This window comes from Muscardinus avellanarius, assembly GCF_963383645.1.
Source record: "Muscardinus avellanarius genome assembly, chromosome: X".
In the NCBI taxonomy this organism is placed as follows: Eukaryota; Metazoa; Chordata; class Mammalia; order Rodentia; family Gliridae; genus Muscardinus; species Muscardinus avellanarius.
In genome coordinates, this window is record NC_137792.1 from 99,900,164 (window position 1) to 99,921,592 (window position 21,429).

At 34.1% G+C, this 21,429-nt stretch overlaps 1 protein-coding gene across 1 annotated transcript in view; it reads right to left on the reverse strand.

Moving 5' to 3' along the window:
* NRK (Nik related kinase) overlaps positions 1-21,429 on the reverse strand; it is a gene marked incomplete at both ends in the record, with an annotated part of 129,778 nt that overhangs the window by 50,469 nt on the left and 57,880 nt on the right. The window contains 5 exons of the mRNA XM_080718970.1: positions 5,912-5,966; positions 7,728-7,858; positions 11,086-11,176; positions 12,625-12,735; positions 15,937-16,062. Coding sequence (XP_080575096.1) covers positions 5,912-5,966; positions 7,728-7,858; positions 11,086-11,176; positions 12,625-12,735; positions 15,937-16,062 — 514 coding nt within the window. The remainder of the gene's footprint in view (positions 1-5,911; positions 5,967-7,727; positions 7,859-11,085; positions 11,177-12,624; positions 12,736-15,936; positions 16,063-21,429) is intronic.

Genomic DNA, 21,429 nt, shown 5'->3' on the forward strand with positions numbered 1-21,429 from the left:
AAGCATAGAGGGCAACCCATGCTTAACACTATATCCATCCCCACTGATACCAGTTATCTTCATAGACAGAGAAAGACTCAGAGAACGAGGCTTATAGCAGGAAAGGTGCCGGTGGCATTTGGTGTCTGCACAGAGAGAGACTGCAGAAGCCCAGACTGCTAAATATTCATATATTTGTATGGTTGCATTATTTTGGGTTTTTTTTTTGTGTGTGTCCATCTTTGCTTTATTCTTAACTCCTCTACCAAGCTTCTTCCCTTGTACATACCTACTCTCTTTTATCCATCCCTTTTTAAAATCTCTTTTCTCTTCTTTGTCTTGTATTAAATCCACTTCATACCACTATACTAAAAACTCTACATTGGTTACTGGAATACTACTAAATATTCAGTTTCTAATTTCTACTATATACTACCTTACCAAACTCACACTCTCATTCAATAGTACTTGAGACTCTAGCCAGAGTAATAAGGCAAACAAAGGAAATCAAAAGAGTGCAAATAGAAAAAGAAGAGCTCAAACTTTCATTATTTGCAAATGCCATGATACTATACTTAGAAGATCCAACAAACTCAACCAAAAGGCTTATAAAACTGATTACCAAATTTAGCATGGTGTCTAGATAAAAATCTTAAAAAATCAGAAGCTTTTCTATATACCAACCATAAATCCACTGAGAAAAAAAAATAAAAAAATGCTTCCACTCAGGATATCCCACAAAAAATAAATACTTAGGAATAAACTTAACCAAGGATGTAAAAGACTTCTACAAAGAAAATTATAAAATATTGAAAAAAGAAATTGAAGAAGACCTTAGAAGATGGAAAGATCTTCCATGTTCATGGATAGGCAGAACAAATATCATCAAATGGCCATACCTCCAAAAGTGATCTATAGATTCAACACAATACCCATTAAAATACCAAGGTCATTCCTTACAGACATAGAAGAATCAGTCCTTAAATTCATTTGGAACACCAAAATACCCAGAATAGACAATGTAGTTCTCAGCAACAAAAACCATGCATGAGGAATCACAATACCTAAGTTTAAACTATACTGCAAAGCCATAGTAATAAAAACAGCATAGTACTGGCACAAAAACAGATACATAGATCAATGGAGCAGAATAAACGTCTCAGAAATGAATCCACACACTTATAGCCGATTGATATTTGACAAAGGGGCCCAAAACATACAATGAAATAAAGATAGCCTCTTCAACAAATGTTGTTGGCAAAACTGGTTAACCATATGCAGAAAAATGGAAATAAACTCCATTTTCTCACCCTGCAAAAGAGTCAATTCAAGATGGATCAAAGACTTGGAAATTAAGCCAGAGACCTTGAGGCTCCTTGAAGTGGGCATAGGTCCAAAACTGCAAAACATAGGCACAGGTAAAAACGTTCTCAACAAGACCCAAAGGCACAAGAAACTAAAAGGCAGATCAATACATGGGATTGCATTAAACTGAAGAGCTTCTTTACAGAAAATGAAACTATCAAGAACCTCAACAGAGAGCCAACAGAATGGGAGGAGATTTTTGCCAACTACTCCTCCAATAGATAACTAATATCTAGACTATACAGAGAACTCAAGAAATTCAGTACTACAAAAACAAATAACCCAAACGAAAAATGGGCAAGAGAACTAAATAGACACTTCATGAAAGAAGAAATTCAAATGGCCAATAAATGCATAAAAATGTTCAACATCATTAGCAATCAGAGAGATACAAATCAAAACTACCTTGAGATTTCACCTAACTCCGACTAGAATGGCAATCATTCAAAATACAAACAAAAATAAATGCTGGCGAGGTTGTGGAGAAGATGGAACTCTACTACAATGTTGCTGAGATTGCAAATTAGTGAAAACACTTTGGAAACCTGTATGGAGGATCCCCAGAAGAATGGGAATGAACTTATCATATAATCCAGCAATACCACTTCTGGGTATCTACCCAAAAGAATGGAAACCAAACTACCAAACCTAATGCTTGTGTCTCTATGTTCATAGCTGCACAATTCACAATTGCTAAACTATGGAACCAGGCAAGATGTCCATCAACAGATGAATGGATTACAAAACTATGGGATATGTACACAATAGAATTTTACTCAGCCATAAAGAAAAAAACAATTACATATTTTACAAGGAAATGGATGGAAATGGAGAACATTATGCTAAGTGAGATTAGTCAGTCACTAAAAGTAAGAAATCAGATGCTCTTTCTAATATGTGAAAGCTAGGGAGAAATTGGGTCATAGGAGGAACTCTATACAGTGAAGGAGATACTAGATTAGCAAGTAAGGCAACCTGGGGGATGAGAGGGGGAAGAGGGAAATTCTCTAATGTGTATAATGTATATTAACAAATATATCAAAGTCAATCACTAAGCCAAATATGAGATTGAGGGAGGGGGAGGAAATGGGATGGGAATTGGGTAAGGGCTAATTGAGTGATGTGTGCATGTATGCCTCCACCATCTTGTACTCCATTAAGATATATGACTGCAATCCACCAATAAAAGGTAAAAAACGAACACACACTATTGAATAAAATATTCTGGATTCAAGTCAGCTCTGCCTTTGTAACATAGGGTAAATGACTTATTTGTGCCTCTGTTTTTTAAATCTTAAAAACCATAAAATGTCGTGAGACTTTCTTTGAAGTGGTTCTTTTAGAATTAAATAGCAGTCTAGGAGTCATTAAAAGTATCTGAAATGTAGTAGGTATTTAATAAACATCAGCTATTAATATTTATAATAAAATTCTTAGCTCTTTGGCACTTCAAATCTGTGCCAAATTATTGGATTTTAATTCTTTTTTCATACACACAGGCGTATAAATAAAAGTCTAATCTAATATATGCTATATAAATTAATTACCTCATTGGTTTGGGAATTCTGAATTTTTCCATAAGTGTTTAAATATGTGTCTCAATTCACTTATTTCCTATCATGTTTTGATTACAGAAAACTGGCAATGAAAAAATTCCCCAATAGAGTCTTTTTTGTAAATTTCATCTAACACTATAAGCAGTCATTTATGTGAGTACAGTTTGATATGAATCATTCTTGATAAAAACATCTATCTTCTCTCAAAATGTATTCCCATAAAACTTAGTGTCAAACTATTCTGTCATAGTAGTAGAAAAACTCCCAAGAGTTAGCTTATTAGGGTGATACAAAGGCAATTGTTCAAAGGTCAAGCTTTGTTCTCACTTACATGGGTATAAATGAATAGAAGATGCAGGCTTATAATTGAGGACAGAATTAGGTCCAAGCTCAAAAGATTATGATCATATTTAGCTCTTTTCATTTCTTTACTGTGTCCAGTCACCAGATCCTGTCCTTTAATCATATTTTAAGTTCATACAATATTAAACGGTTGTCATTTATTATAATCTGAGCATCATTCACTCAACTGACAACATCTTCAGGGGTCAAAAGTTAGCATATAAACTAGGTTAATTTTTATTGATAGAAAGGAAAAGGTCACAAAAGAATGAGGCATAAGGTGGGTAAAAAGCTATGTCAACATCAGCTGTGGATGGTTTTCTATGTGATCTAATTTTAGGAATGTCAGTAAGTGCACCCTCCAACCCATATCTCATAACACTGCCTAAAAGTTCACCATTTAGAGGTCCATTCCTTTGAGATAGCAAAGCTCCTTAAAACACATCTCTGAAAGAATTGGACACATATTAAACTGGTCTTAGTTTGAATTAGGTTAAATAATGTGATTTATTATCAACCCATGTTGGGACATTAAGGACTCTTCTGAATATGGAAGCAATGAGCCACTTAACCGAACAGGGGCACATCAGAATAATGACACACTCAAGTGAAGATCTATATGGGGCATGAGAACAGAAAGTACAAGAAAGAGAATACCAATATTTTTATGTAATACCAATTTTTTTTAATTCCTACACAGAATGAAGGAAATGCTAGTTTGCAAGAGTTCTATTCTTCTCTCTTCTTAATGCTCTTACAGCAACCTTTCACTGAGGAGGTATTTTCCCCTTTTTGTTATTTCTTTGGGAGAGACTCACTAGTCAAAGACCAAAGGGAGATAATTTTGTTACCTGGATCTAGAGGTTATTATCAGTGATTTTTCCTTTTAAAAGTCATCCATTCTGAGATGATAATTATCATAACCTGAAGGACTGCTGCTGTAAAACTGATGACAATAATTTTCTTGCAAAGTTAATATTCCAGGCAATACAGTAAGGTGGTGAAAAAGAAATGTTTTAACAGCGTGGCTCTCTGGAGTTGCTCATGATCAAAGCTGCACTATTCCAATTAGTTATCCAGGAAGGCTGCTTATTTTCTCTCCTTGTGAGATCAGAATGTTCTGGTCTTCACTTGCTTTTTGCAAAAGGCTTGCTACTTGCATATTCTGGGCAAAACTTCTGTGTACTCCTGTCAATTTGCTTATCACCTTTTCTTCACCTGTTTCTATTTTGGAATAAAAAAAGCTTGTTTTTGAGAAAGACTTTGTGAGGAGCATTCAGGAACAATTGATAAAAAGATGCAGCCATTTATCCTGCATGACTACGTAATGCATCCTAACCAAATCCATGTCACACAGTACTAATATGTTATTCTATATTCTATATAGAAATAGAAAGAGAGGACAATAAGGAGCTTGAGGAAGAGGAATAAGAATAGTGGGAGGAGGAGCAGAAACTTCTGCTTCTCATCTAACATAAGCATGTTTTCCAAAGAGAAAGTATCAGAAGATGATGAGGAATAGTTCACAATTCTCCAATTTTATTTTGGTTTTATATATGTGGCATATGTGATGTCTTTTATATCATTAACTTTTTATTCACCCAACTTAAGTATTTTGCAGTTTGGGTGGTACTAAAATAGAGGCAATAGCAAATTGATCTCCATCTCCATCCACCCTTTATCTAGTGGCTCTTTGGTATTCCAAATGACACCAGAAATTCCTAAAAAATATCTTACTACTATTCCTAGTCTTGGAAACTTCCATTAACTTTGCAATATAATGCTAAGATAGTTCACATTTATAAAGCTTGATGGGGATATATAGTAACATGGGAGTATACAGGATCTCCTTGGAGATCAGAAACAAAGCGATCCACCACACATGTCCCTGAAGTTATTTCCTCACGCCTTCACAACAATACCAGGAATGCATTATCACTTATTCTTTTGGATTTAAATATGGAGGACAAGTATGATGTGAAGTCATATATTAAATGGCTATCAATCATATATACCTAAGTTTATATTCCATTTGTACCTACCTGTCAAAAAGAAGTGCCCTGAGAGAATGGGATGCTGCTGGTCATTTGCATGACCAGTGGGGACTACAAAAGGAAATATTCAAGGGTATTGGATGGCTGAAGGAGCAAATAAGACACCAAGATGGAACTTGATTGACTCCAAAGGAAAACATATCCTTAATTCCCCAAGTTGCTGAGGATTGGCTCAATTTCAGTGAGCCACTACATGATTTACCCAACTATTCTAGTCATTAGCAATAGCCATATGTAATCATAAATGTTCTAGAACCCATACATTTCACCCATTTATATAGATAGATTGGCATGCCTTTGGGTTCAGGTTCCTGACGACTGTTCAGACTAAATACTGCTAAGGCTTAATTGAAATAGTATCAGTCTAAAATAAGGGATCAATTAGAAATTAAAAAATAAACAAAGCTTATTTAATGTGTCCAATCTTATATTTCTTACAAAACACATTTGGTAATCACTAAAAATACTACCACTTACAATTTGGTACATGGTATGATACCTGTGTGAACAGTAAAAGCTGATTAGTAGAAGTGGCAATCTCATCTTCTTTCAGAGAGACAAATTTGTATAGTACATTTTCCTAAGCTTTAGCAAATATCAAATATTTTTACTCACGTGGAGCCCCCTCAGCCATTTCAATAGCAGTGATTCCCACAGACCACACATCACTCTGCAAAAGGAACGATAACAAAAATTGTCACTTAGAAACAGGAAATTGGTAGTGGTAAGAATCTTAACATAATCTTTGGCTGGGGGTAGCAATGCCATAGCCATTTTATGGATTTTCCATAATGAAGTTTGATTATAGATTGAGGTCACGGGAAGGCATTTTCTGAGCTTTTGATCTCAGTATAGAACAGATTGATATGGGATGAGGTTCAGTGTAAGGAAAGTTCATCTTAAATGTATTGCTATTGTTTTGTTGCCTTGCCTGACATATCAAGAGGAACTTTCCATAAAGAAATGCTAATACACAGACCAACAAGCTGTGTAATTTTGGGCAAAAATTTTAACTCTCTGAACTTCAATTTTGTTCTACATAAAAAATGATTATAGAGCATCCACTTTATAGGACTGTTGTACATGTTTGTGGGGTATAGATGCATATGTGCAAACATTTAATATATAAATATGTCTTAAAACACAAATATAGTCAATTACTCTGCTATTAAATATTAATATAAATTATTATGTTGTATGTTACACATATACACATACATGTACTAATTTGTATTATACATTGTCTACATTATTGAATATGTTATATATGTAAATATACATTTAAGCAATTCCTGGAAAGTAGTAAAGTGAGTTTAGAATCATCATGGAGCTCTTGGAAATTATCCTTGACATACTTTGTTTTTCAGTGCATGGAAAGGGCACACGGCTAGAGAAACATGGGCCGAATGACTCCTAAATCAATTAAATGGATCTTTGGTATCTCAGTGTACATATCTCTTAGCTTCACTTGTGATATTCTAAACTTAATTTCAGTTGCACAAGATCAAAAATAAAAATAAATAACTGATACAGTTAAAAGTCCTTGGAAGAGTTAAAAAATGATTTAAGTATAAAGCACTATTTTTACAATAAGCCAGTGGATGCTTCCAGAGTCTCCATAGCTCCTAAATGAGCACTGAATGTTTAATAGTTCCTCAGGAAATAATTACTTTGCAGATTAAGCAGAGGGCATTTAAGGAAATGGAAAAGAGATGAAACTAAAATTAATCAACTTCAAGTTTTGAGTCCTAGATTCCACACAGGGAAACCACAATGAATTGTTTCGATGACTTATGATGTGGACAGTGAGAGAGGTTTTTCCAGTCTATAGTAAATGGAGAGATTCCTTTCTTTCCACATCTTTTTGAGATGTGTACATAAATATATACTGTCCAAGTTGCAGCTTCAGTGGAAATTTTAATAAATACCATGGATTGTTACTTAATTTGTCTATTCCACTGATTTTCTGTGGTTTTAGAAGTAAACCATGAGCCAAAGATTTTCTCCACTACTCTGAATAATCAAATTATTATTTTTTCTTTGTGGAGCTAAGTTATTGTGGAGATTAATAATTGGCTTTACATTTATTCATTTTTAAGTTTACAAAGACTGCTGCCCCTAGATAGTAAATTTCCATATAAAGCCACATAATATATTTTTACCAAGAAGTTGCAAGAAACATGAACTAGACATTCTACCTCAAATTTTAATAACTCCCAATGGTCTACTTTGTCTACATTCTTAGAAAATATTATTTTTGCACATACTATCAAACCACACATAGGAATAGAGGCTAGTATTTCCTATTAGATTTGATGTGAAAGGAAGAGTTCCTTGCCTTTTATTCTTTCCTTTTATCACTAAAAATAAATGTTACTAAAAAAAAATCTTTCCAAATTTTCATTCCCACAGTCTGAAACCTCACACTCACCCTGTAATCATAGGAGCGCCGTGGGTCCTCATCACAGTTAATCACCTCAGGTGCCATCCAGTATGGTGTCCCAATGAAACTATTTCTCCTTCCATTAGTTCTGCTCACCTGAGCACTCACTCCAAAATCCACTACAAAATTCAGCATATGTCAAAATAATTAATCAGGAACAAAAAGCTCAATAAGTTACTGCTTTTACTTGGAGAGCCAATACAAAAGCCACAATGGATAACAGATTTTCATTCTAGCTCAGCAAACTTTACCATGAAGTCTACTCCAGGAATACTGGGAAATAAGCTTTTGCTGCTATTTATGTTGGAATGAGATTCAGCAGTGCTATTATAAATCTACAGTAGGTTTGGCTGAATGTTTACCATTAATATTAAAAATAAAGTTCCATCGGTACACTCTGAAACTCTGAAGTGATAACATATGTAGTGTTTGGATCAGCCACCAAATTAAAGAAAGAATAGTACTACAAGAAACATCTAAGAAATATAAAACCTAAGAACAGTTGATTAGAAAGCCCTAGCCATGACTTAGGAAGTTCTATTACAATGATAAGAAATGAGTTTTCTTTTCAAATTTAGTTTAAATGCTTACACAAATCTTCAAAATCAGATGCAAATATTTATTGTGGTAGCCATATCTTAACTTAGACTATAAAAGTTCAATCTCCTATTCATCTGTGGGATACCTTAGAAGAAAATATTTAGTATGGTATCCTCAGAAACAGACAGAAATAAGGATGAAGTATAACTGGTTTATTAATTCCAGAAAAAATAAGACAGGAATGAAAAATGAAATAGACTTCCTAATTTAAAATGGTCTCCAGGAATCTAGAGGATGGCAAACAAAATTGACTGAAAATTAGCTTGAAGAATTTAGTGGAAGAAAAGAAAAAGAAAAAACCCCTAAAAGTTAAAGGCAGTCTTTAAGAAAGGCACTAACAATAACAACAACAAAAAAATCAAAAGTATTGTGAAGATCATCACTGAGTGATGTACAATTGCATTATCTAGACATTTTTAGAAATAGGTTACATAAGAATTCAGTGTTCCTTAATGGCCAGCTTTAAGAGCCAAGAAATAGTTATGGAGGCCACAAGTTGATATATACATACATATACATACAGATATCACACACATACACACACACACACACACACACACACACACACACACACGGCATAAATACAGGAGCGAAAATGATAGGGGAAATAGAAGGAAGAGTGATTGACAGATGAAAAGGAAAAAAAAAAAACTAAAATTAAAAGGTAAAGGCTGAGACAGGAGGATCTCGGGTTCACAGCCAGCCTCAGCTACTTAGTGAAGGCCTCTGCAATATTAGTGAGACCTTGTTACAAAATACAAAATAAAAAATAAATAGGACTGGGGGTATAGCTTTGAGGTAGAATGTCCCTGGAACCTATACCCAGTACTGCTGAAACCTCAGCAATGACATAATTTAATCTGTTCTTTAATAATCTTAGAAATTAGAATATGAAGATATTAATCAATTATAACAGCAATACAATAATTTTCCTGACTCTCTGCTATGTCTTCCTTTGGCTATCCTTAGGTTTTTCTTCTGCAAACTTCTCCTTATAGTATGTTGTTTGCAATGCTATTGTCTGAAAATCTCAAACAAATTTTGTAAGGGTTAGGTGTAAAATAAGCCAGATTAAAATCTAACCCAGCACTAAAAGGTCTCTCCTCCAGGGAAAAGTAGATGAACTTTAGTTCATGAACTTTGAAAACAGATATTTCAGTAGTTTTTCACTTATTTGCAATTCCTGTTCTGTGTTGTAAATGGTCATATTGGCCAGCAACATGAGCCAAGTGCAAGGGAATATTGCTCTACACTGGAACATAATGGTTAGCCTTAGGTTGGACTATCTATTGTGTACATTTGAACTCAAAATCCATATTCCTCTTATGTATTTTAATGATATTTCTTAAAATTGTGTTTCTAGATTTGTAGCATTTAGGTAGAGAAAAATAATACATTTTGGAAACTACTTTTGCTTATTTCAAGGACAATTATTACCCCATTATTCTTCCATAAGTGTCCAGTGAAAAATGTTCTCAATGAATATCAAAATCTCTACTTTGGATCTATTTGCTTAGCAAGAAAATTGAAAATATCTTAAGGTAATGTTAATAATTAACAATAAAAGGAGTTGATATGATTAAGATAATATAGATGATTTATATTCTATATCAATAGGGTTACCTGCTCTTATACAGTACTGACATAATTTATATGGTATTATTTAAAAAACTAACCATAGATATTTATTTTAAATGTTAAAGGGTGGGTGTAATATATTGTCTTCTTTGTATCTGTGAGGCTATATATATTAATATTATATTTGTATTATATAAATATTATAATATTTATACATAGCATATTTGTATTACATATAAATATCATATTTATATTATATAAATATAATGAATTATATTATACGGCATAAATATTATATAAATATAATATATTCTGTATAATATATAACATATAACATATAAAATAACCATATATTATTTTCAAATAAATTATGCCACTCTAAACCCTGAAATATAAATCTACGAACTTCCTTTTTAAATTTCTAATTTTGAATTTGATTTGTATATTATTGGAGCATCACTTCTGATCAACATTATTTTTCAATACTTAAGAAAAACTGCAAAAATCAATTTGTGCTTAAGTAATTTAAAAACTCTTCTATATTTTTGGGAACACAGAGTTTATGATGTGCAAAAAAATTCTATTTTTTAATCCCTGTCTATGAAATAGAGATATTTTTGGTACTAGGGATTGAGCCCAGAGGCATTCTACCTCTAAGCTACACCCCCAGCCCTATTTTTTTTTTTATTTTAACACAGGGTCTCTCTAAATTGTTGAGACTGGGGGGCCTCAATCCTGCAGTCCTCCTGTTTTAGCTTCCCAAGTTTAGGGACTAAGGCATGCTCCACTATGCCCAGCTAGAAAATTGCTTTTGGTAAATATCCTAATGAATTGTTGAAATAGATCTAATAGGCATCTATAATATAAGGTAAAGCAGTGACTAAAGAAGTACCCCCCATTACAATTCTGAATCTTTTATCTACAAAATTTCAAAGATGTGGTTAGATACATCATTTTCTTTTTGCCACACTTGTTCTTCGTGTGTGTGTGTGTGTGTGTGTGTGTGTGTGTGTGTGAAATTTTGCTTGCTTTTATAGTCAGTGAAGACCCAGGTCAAATAAATACAGGATATTGGCAAGGCCATGATATAAAGCACAATTATTCTAATATCATTTTCTCCATTTAGAAGTTTTGAAATTCACCTAAAATATTGCAAGAATAAACGTACCTAGTTTTACTTCAGCATTGTGAGTCAGTAGTACGTTCTGACCTTTGATGTCCCGGTGAATTACTCGGTGTGCGTGAAGGTGAGCTAGGCCCTGTATGTTAAAAAGAAAGCCACATCAATATAGAGTTTTCTTTTTCCTGGTACTATTCTTAGTATTTTTGGAAAAACTTTTGGTGAAACGGCACAGATTTGATTTTTCAGACAAAATTCATTCTTTAGGCTGGAATTATTACCATCAGTTCCCAGAAATACTACTTTTGGCTATAAGAAAAGGAAAATAAATCAGAACACCCATGAAAGAAAACACCAAAAAGTAATGTTTGTATACATTGGGCCACTTTACCTTCCTTTCTACCCTTCATATTTCCAACTAACCATAAGAATAAAGACCTGGACATCTTAAATATATCATAGCTCAGACAGAGTTTTGCTCTATTCCTCATCCAACCATTTATTTAGTCCAAAATATTTTTTAGTTAGCCTAGTAGGCTGAGAATTTGAGGGTATATGGAAATTCATTTTAAAGCATTTGCAATTTGTGTTGGCTTACCACACTGGCTGCAGCCCATTCACCACTAAAACTAACCCGTGACCTGGATAAACCATGAAATGCTATGCAGTATTAGGCTGCATTAAGTATGCTCCGGACATTAACTGGAAGTTAATAGTAGAAGTAAAAATAAAAACAGCCAACATTTATTGAGCCCTTATTTTTGCAAGACACTGTGATAAGTACTTTACATGGATAAATCATTAAATCCTCACAGAAACCCTTTGAGCAAGGTACTAATCACCCTATATTACACACAGTGCAAGTGATGCTTGGAGAAATTAAGTAACTGACTCAAAATCACACTGCTACTACAAGACGAAATGGTTATACCTGGTCAAGACTCTTAATAATTTATAACATCATCATGAGTGAATTCAACTAAAATGAAAGGGAGGACAGTCTAACAATTGTTGAGTGATGCTGTGCAGGTCTGTTCACATCTTTCTTGGATGACATAAACACTTAATACACAAAGAAAATAATTGTGTTTGGTCGATCACAACAATGTTACTCTCATCCAGTTGGGTGCTAGCAATAAAAAGTAGGGCAGTATTCAAAGAAAATATTTATCTAAAAAATCTGCAGATGTTCTGGGGCCTTTCTATAGAACACTGACTTCTGACACACTTTCATCTAAATCTATTATGATAGTGCTTTGCTTTTTTTAAAATGAACTCTAAAAAATCAAAATGTCATAATAAATAATCAACCGATCATTTCTACTATCCAATGAACACAGTGGTGTGGATCCAACAGAACAATTAAAAGCCATAATTTGGAAGAAATTGGTTATCCATCTGGTGATCTACCTTAAAGCTGAAGGAAGGACATCACCTGATCATTTTCTTTATTCAAAGTTTTGTCCATTTTCGGTGCTCTGATCCATAGTTTGTTTAAAATTCTTAAATAATCAGATATTGAGAAAAAAGTACATCATATTCAGGTATAATTTAAGGCCAGGGGATAATGATTATATGAAGATTCACCTGAAGGATTTCTCGGCAGATATAAGCAATCCAATCTTCTTTTAAACTCTGATTTCGTGTCATCCTCACTACATCAGTGACTGAGCCTGCTGCACATAACTCCATCACCATCTGTGGGGAAGTCAGCAAAGGATAAAGAATTAGCAAGTAATCATATGAACATATCTGGAGAGTTCCAGTTAATATCATATGGCTTGTGCTTGTAGGTAAAGTTTTGAGATTAAGGCACCACAAAGACTGGCTCAATCATCTGGTGGAAGCCTCCAAAGACTAGGAAATTAGAAATAATTTGTGGATAGAGGAAATTCAGGTACAACACCAAGTATATTTAACTAGGAGGAGGGTTTAAAGCTAAGCCCTGAATCATTGCTATTCCGTGGACATGCTTAAAAAAAAAGACCATTCAGTTTATGAAAGACAGAATAAACAAATGCCCTTGGAAATAAGATTGTGAATGGGACAATCCTGGTGACTAGAAAGGAAGGGATAGTTGAGGAAACAGTGTGATTTGAGACAAAGTAGGATATAGAGGGTATCAAAAGAATTTACATTTCGATGTTAATATTAGGCTCGGTTTTAGTTGTTTTTTATACTTACAAATCCCAGCTTATTTTCCTTAAGAAACTACAATTCTGGAGGGAAATTATCAATTTATTTCCTGTATGATAATTTCTTCCTAATGAGATTATTGTCAAATAAATCTTATTTTAAGGCTAACATTGTTGGCACATAATTTATAATTTTTGCTTTAATAAACTCAATTTCTCAGAAAATTTATTTTGCCACCAATGACTTGAATACTCAGCTAGGAAATTTTCTTACAGATCATATTAGCTAACCTCCAGGCGAACCAATGTGAGGGAGAATAAAATGATTATAATGAACCTTGCAAATGTTCTTTAAGTGCAGGTTTATGCATTAATGCTCTTGTCTTTCTATCTGTATGTAAATTATTTGTCACTATAGATGAGTGGAAGCAAATGGATAAACCAAGACTCTGATTATTCAAAAAGTCCACCTAGTTGTCTTTTGGAATATTAATTATTTTCAGAAATATATTTCCCTAATTTATGGTTGTTCATCACTGATATTATTGCCCATCATTGACCTGAGGACACTCACAAAAAAAGAGAAGTAATAACCAAATGAAAACAACAATACAGATAAAATGAAAGAAGTTGACTTTCATGTGGGGAATTAAGTGTTGACTATACTGAATGTGCACAACATGTACACTGTAGTAATGGAAGGAAAAGGTCTTATTTTGAACCATGCCAGATATGAATTAAAGCTATTCCCTAAAGATGGGCCTTAAATATCTTGCTAATATTATGTACGTTGGAAGATCGAGATATAAAAGGAAAATAATATCGTAAGAATCATTTTTCTATCTCTGTAAGCACAGTGTCTGGCACATATAAATAGCAATTATTTATTTACTCATTTCCTATGTTTTGTTTATATGGGCAATAAAATGTTAATGGTCCCATGAAAACTCTTACTTCCACAAATAATTTATTCATTAAATGCCTACTCATCCTTTAAATCTCAAGCTTTCATTTCCTCAAGAAAAAGTTCCTCAATCCCCAGGTTAATTTAGATTCCTTTGTTATTTACCCACAAAGAACAATATTATTTACCTTCTGAGTATATATTAATTTGTGTAGATATTTCAATGACATTTAACTCCAGTAGTATGTCTATTCAGCTTACCATAGTATCCCCAGCATCTAGTAGAATTCCTGGCAAATATATGGTTTTCAGTAAATGTATGTTGAATGACTGAATGAATGGAGTACTATTATTATATGTTCAATAAGGGTACTGCAATATTTCTTATAGTTTGCCATAATGTCAAAAGGGAAATATTTGTAAGTAAAGATGTATGAAAAAACAAATAATATATGCAATATTTAAAATAAAAACTACTAAACCACTAAAGGTGTGTGGTAGTGTTTAATAAAATCTCAACTGGAATCATCAGAGAATAGAGATTTTAAGTTAACTGTATATGTAAGAGAAAATAAGTAATTTGATGATCCCTAAATTTGGTGGTTCTAAGAGACTGGTGCCCAGACTAGCACCATCAGCATAATTTGTGAACATATTAGAAAGTACCCATCTCACACATATCCCAGATCTACTAAATCAGAAACTGTGAACAGGAGACTAGCATTTTGTGTTTTTAGGGCTCTATAGAAGATTATGATGCATGTTAAGGTTGGAGAACCACTGTTTCAATTCAGCCTCTGTTGAAAGCCTTCCTATTGTGTTCACTGTCATACATAAGTCCATTATACAGAATGTAACAGAATCTTTCAATGATACTTGAGGATGCTGAAAAGTTTCAGTCATTATTTTGAAAAAAATAAATCTTATTACTGATTTTGACCTGAAATGAAAATGTAGCACGTTATGTGTAAAATGACTCCAGCTTATGTTTTTTTTTTTTTTTTTTTTTTTTTGGTTGTGGTACTAGGGTTCCTGGAAGCACTTCTATCTCTGGGCTATACTCCCAGACCTATTTTATACTTTTTATTTTTGGAAACAGGGTTTCTTAAGCCAGCGAGGCTGACTACAAACCTGTGTGATCTTCCTGTCTCCACCTCCCAAGCCTGGGGATTACAAGCGTGTGCCACCAAGCCCAGCTCCAGCTTATGTTTTAAATATTCAATTTTTAATGGGGTCATCCTTGACCAAAATTCATTTGCTTGCTAAAACAATGGAGGGGAGCAAAATTTCTGGTAACTGTGGTTTAGTCAGCCTAGTCTAGTTAGCCTCTAAAATTTTATTTCATTGATCTGGAATTCATGTTACTCCAACAATGACTAAGAACAGGATACGTCATCTAACTATTAAGAAAATAATTTCTAGGAGATATGTTTGTATGCAACTGCATGTACTTTGCAAACATTTAAAATTCACCCATATGTTCATGTTAAGTGCTAATAAAATTGTTTCTTAAACAATCGTTCAGTAAGCCATCAGGTAGCCTTCATGCCAGAAAAATAGTAATACCTTAAAGATAAAAGCAGCTAAGTTGTATTTAAAAATATTTATGTCAGACGTTGCCAGTGTTTATTTGAGTTCTCTCATATCACACCTAATCACTTGCCGGTCTTATAAATAATTTTTCCATATTTTATCACTCACATTTCCATAAACAAGAGTATATTTTACCATACTACCTTGGGCAGTTGAGTGCTTACATTACCCAATAGTTACAGAAATGTGACATTTCAGCTTATGAAAATATACATCCTTGAGTTAGACTTTTCATATGAAATAAGATCTGGGTAATTAGAAACATACCCAAAGTTGGTGTCTGTGGCCAGGGGGACTCAGCTTGAAAAATGCACCATAGAAGGACACAATGTTTTTATGGAAAGAGTACTTCCTCAGAAGGTTGAGTTCCGTCCTGAGATCCTCTTCCTCATCCTATGGAATAAGAACAGACAGAAGCTTCTATGCTATGCAAGTCAATGACTGTCTCTAAACTAGAAGATTCACCAAGATAAAACCATTATATCCTACAGTGATTTATAATAAAAGCTCAACTAAAGTTTTCAGTGAATGGGGATTTCTGGCTCACTTGGAATTTGGAGAAAAAGGGATAAGTTGAAAATCTCTTAATTTAGCAGTTCTTCAAATGTGGTACAAACCAGGCCTGTTCGTGCATGCTTGTAATCTCAGTACTTGGGAAGCTGAGACAAGAGGATCACAGCAACTTGTGAGGCCCTCTACAGCTTAGTGAGACCTTGTTTCAAAATAAAGAATAAAAGATAGAACTGGAGGTATAGCTTAAAGATAGAATACCCCTGAGATCCATCCCCAGTACCACAAAAAAATGTGATCCATGGTCCAGCATCATTGGCTCCTGTATAGATTCTATTAAATGGAGCCATACATTTTTCTTTGTATAATAATTTTATTGACATGTAGTTCACATGCCATATAATTCCCCCAGAGTGTAAAATTCAGAGTATTATATTTACAGAGTTGTACAAACATCCAATTTAATTTTAGAACATTTAACACTCTAAAATGAAATTTCATGTACTTTGTCTATCACCCGAGTTTTACCACACACACATCCTATCTCTAAGCAACCACCTATCTATTGACTTTTACTCATTCTGGATATTGTATTTGAATGAAACCATATTGTATGTAGTCTTTTGTGACTAGGTATTTTGTGACATGTTATACCAAGTATTAGAATTTTATTCTTTTTTGGTTACCATTAATTAATTGATAAAAATTTGGGTTATTTACACCTTTTTGGCGATTGTGAACAATGCTTCTATGAGCACTCATGTCAAGTTTTTGTGGATATGTTTTCATAGATCGTATATACTTAGGGAGTGAAATTTCTCAGTCAAATGGCAAATTTATGTTTAAAGTTATGATGAAATCCTTTTTTACATTCCCAACATCTGTGTAGGAAGTAGTTTACAGTTATTCTATAGTGGCACCATCATTTGTTATTTTCCTTTTCTATTACAATAACCATTCTAGTGTGCTTGCAGTGGTATATCATTGTAGTTTTGATTTATAGTTCCCTTACTACTAAAGTTATTGAGCATCTTTACATGTGCTTATTGGTCATCAGATATGTTTGTTTGAGAATTTTTTTTTTTGTGGTACTAGGGATGGAACCCAGGGACATTCTAACTTTAAGCTACACCCCAGCCCTACTTTTTATTGTTTATTTTGAAAAAGGGCCTCACTGAGTTGCAAAGTAAGTAGCTGAGGATAGCTTCAAACCTCTGCGATTCTTCTGTCTCAGCCTCCTGAATGTTGGGCTTACAATAAGCATGCGCCACCACGCCTGGCTGCTTTGAGCTTTCTTGATACTGTCCTTTGAAGCACAGAAGTTTTTAAGTTTGACTAAGTTCATCTTAATGATTTATTGTACCATTGTTTGTACTTTTGGTGTCACATCTGAGAATCCATTGCCAAATCAAAGGTCATGAAGAATTACTCTTGTGTTTTTTTTTCTAAGCATCTTATAGTATTAGCTGTTACATTTAGGTCACTGATCAATTTTGAGTTAAATTTTGTATAAAGTAGGAGTTCAACTTAATTATTTTGCATGTGGATAGCTAGTATCACACTGTCTTAATTAAACTGATTTTTTGTATTTTAAAAAATATGCTTTTGCTGGGCATGGTGTCACACATTTGTAATCCCAATACTTGGGAAGCTGAGCCAGGATGACAGGTTCGCAGCCAGTCTCAGCTACTTAGTGAGGCCTTCTGCAACTTAGTGAGAACTTATTTAAAAATAAAGAAAAAGTGCCTGCCATGGTGGCGCACGCTTGTAATCCCCGTGCTTGGGAGGTGGAGACAGGAGGATCGCGCAGGTTCGAAGCCAGCCGCGCTGGAGTAGGAGACACTGTTTCCAAATAAAAATATAAAAATAGGCCTGGGAGTGTAGCCCGGAGGTAGAAGGGCTTCCAGGAACCCCAGTACCACCAAAAATAAATAAATAAATAAATAAATAAATAATAAAAAATAAACATAAAAATAAAGAAAAAATAGGGCTAGGGATGTAGTTCGGAGGTAAAATGCTCCTGGGTTCAATCTCAAAAAAAAAAAAAAAGAAAAGAAAAAAGGAATATGGCAACCATTACCTATTTCAATGGAGCATTAATTTAGTGGGATTCAATGGACATAAATTTTCTTGAAATACTTGAAAGAAAAATCGAATAAATGCAAACTGTTATTACACAGTGTCTTTGTAACCTGACCTCTTGTTTGAATTAGAGGACTATAAAATCTATATACCTCTCTACTTTTTCCTTTAAGCTACAAACATGAGCCCCAATCCTTCCCATTATATTTGTTGTAGCAGAGTCAAATGGGAAGTAACTCTCTTCCTAAGCTTCACCTATGTCTGCTTGTACCAAGAGACTTCATAGTCCTTCTGTAACTTTTATTTCTTAGGTAAGTTATGGTCCTAAATTAAGGGAACTCACAGGGAAATAAGATTCACATGCAAGAATGAAATAATCAGTGCTGAATACAGTACAGTGAATAATGAAGTTGAAGGTGATGTGACATGACTCAGGATGGAATTCTGAACTTGAAGAATGGATTCATCACAGGGTTCCATTGAATGCCTATTAGCTCTAAACTATATATAACTATAGCTCTAAACTATATATAACTATAAATAAAACAGCTTTCCCATCGAATCCATAAAAGTTCAATTTAAACTTTAAAAATACGTATTGTCCAAAGTGATAGATTTTTGTACAGAAGAAAAAAAAATTAACAAGATTTCTTATGTAATGATACAAAGATTTCCTGTTCAAAAATCCATTGAAAGAGGATACGTTTGTCTTTGGGGGAAAATGAACTAAAAAAAGGGCCAATTGACATGAAAAGCAATTAAGGGTTAACTTCCAATTGTCTTTATTTCTCCCCTGCATTTTCATCAGCCACCTGACTTAATGGTGTGTGGAAGTAAGTCTCTTGGCTGAAATGAATAGGTAACTAAGTATATACACTCAGTTATTACCTGCCTATTTAGCATGGTCTCTAAAACCTTGCAGGAAAAAATGGGCAATTACTTTTTATATTTAACTATATTGTGGCTAGATTTAAAAATAGTCATAATGTAAATATAAGGCAAAGCCCTATACTCTGTAGTGTCTACAAGTTGGTTTGATTTTTGCCTGTAAGTTGCCTTTTCTCCCCTCAAATGCCATATATATATATATATATATATATATATATATATATATATATACCATATCTTGTTTAAAATCTGTAAGAAATAACTGATAGCTGCAGAATGCTCTTTGGAACTTTCCTAGGATTTTCTGGTGGATTTACCCAAGTAAATTCAACTACTAGAAAATAAATCTAAATACCTATTTTTCTATGGTAGAGGAGGCTAGAGCATGATTTGATTAGTTGGGAACCTGAATGAAATTTCTTCCTCTCTATTTACTTTACAATAAATGTACAACTGAATAAAATAATCAACTTGTAGCATAAGAATTGCATGAAATTTTAGGTTACAAACTCAACCCAGCCTTTCAAAGAAGCTCAATAATTTCCCTTAAACTTCATGTATTCTGTCTTCTAGAAAAGTAAAACTTAAAAGTTAATCTTGTGGCTTTCATTTCTTGTGATAGAAGACCTTTACACTTCCTTCAATCCCTATTACGCAGCCCTCTTCTGAAATGGTAACAATATTTGGTACCATATAGAAATAAATCACAAGGGCTGGCAATTCTGTATGCACTCTCAGTTTGTATTGATATAACAAGTTTCTACTGAGATGTATATGAACTCTGATACTGCAATACATAGTAATGACATATTGGTGTGAAACTAAGAAAACAATAAACAAGTTATAGTGAAGCAAGGGGTAAGACTGAGTCCTTTAACCTGTTTGGTTGTTTGATGTCAAGGAGATTCTTTTTTTTCCCTGGGTTACAAAATGCATGTTGCCAAGCAAGAATAGAGAATTGGCTGGACTCTAAGCAGCTAAAGAGTACGTTTTTGGTGTAACTTAGCCTTGTAGACCAGAGGTCTAGCAAGGTAAGAAGACCATCTTTTCAAGTGCTTTTTGGCTATTAGATTTGAACTCATGTTTCTGAAGTTCCACATTATTTGTATGTCTGTAAAGCCCTGGAATCTAAGAGATGTGTGAGCAAGTCACATACTTTTTTTTGTAATTCCAAAGGAACCAAGATAGTTTATAAAAGTGAACTGGCTGATTAGTTAGCATTGATTTTTTAAATTAAAATATATAATCAGAGAATTCAAAGCCCCAACAAAAAAAATTCCTAAGAGTGGGGTTCTATATAAATGTAAACTCCCCCAAAACAAATAAATGAAGATTAGATATATTTGGAAAACAGTGTGTTCGCCACTTTCAATTAACAGGAAGTTAAGCAGTGAGAAACATATAAATACATTATATCCATCAGGCCAAGTGGGTAATTTAAAACTCTCACAACATCTCCCAGTAACATGATGCTGCATCATTTACTGGCACAAGGCTAGATGATCCCAGCTTGAACTGAATATCCACCCTGGTTTTCGTCAGGAGGAGGCAGCTCAAGGATGCCAGAACTCCCTTTTTAATGACACCCAACTAAAAAATCAAAATTCTTTTTAATATGGAAAGAAGACCAGAAATTTTGGGGGAAAGACCTTTAAAAAGTTTTAGTAGCCGGGCGTGTTGGTGCACGCTTGTAATCCCCGCGCTTGGGAGGCTGAGACAGGAGGATCGCACAGGTTCAAAGCCAGCCTCAGCTCCTTAGTGAGGCTCTCAGCAACTTAGTGAGACCCTGTTTCCAAATAAAATAGAAAATATGTCTGGGAGTTAGAAATTAGACCAGAGACTGTGAAGTTATTAGAGGATGGCATAGGCTCAACACTCCAACATATAGGCACAGGCAGTAACTTTCTCAACAAGACCTCCAAAGCTCAGGAAATCAAAGCAAGAATTAACAAGTGGGATGGCATCAAACTAAAAAGTTTCTTCTCATCAAAGGAAACCAACAAGTTGGGCGTGGTGGTGCACGCTTGTAAATCCCAGCATTTGGGAGGCTGAGACGGGAGGATCGCGGTTTGAGGACAGCCTCAGCTGCTTAGTGAGGCCCTCTGCAACTCGGTGAGACCTGGTTTCAAAATAAGGAATAAAAAAAAATAGGGCAGGGAGTGTAGCTGGAGGTTGAATGCCCCTGGGTTGGGTTCCATCCCCAGACCCACAAAAAAAAAAAAAAAAAAAAAAAAAACGAAACCATCAAGAACCTAGAGAGATAGCCTACAGAATGGGAGA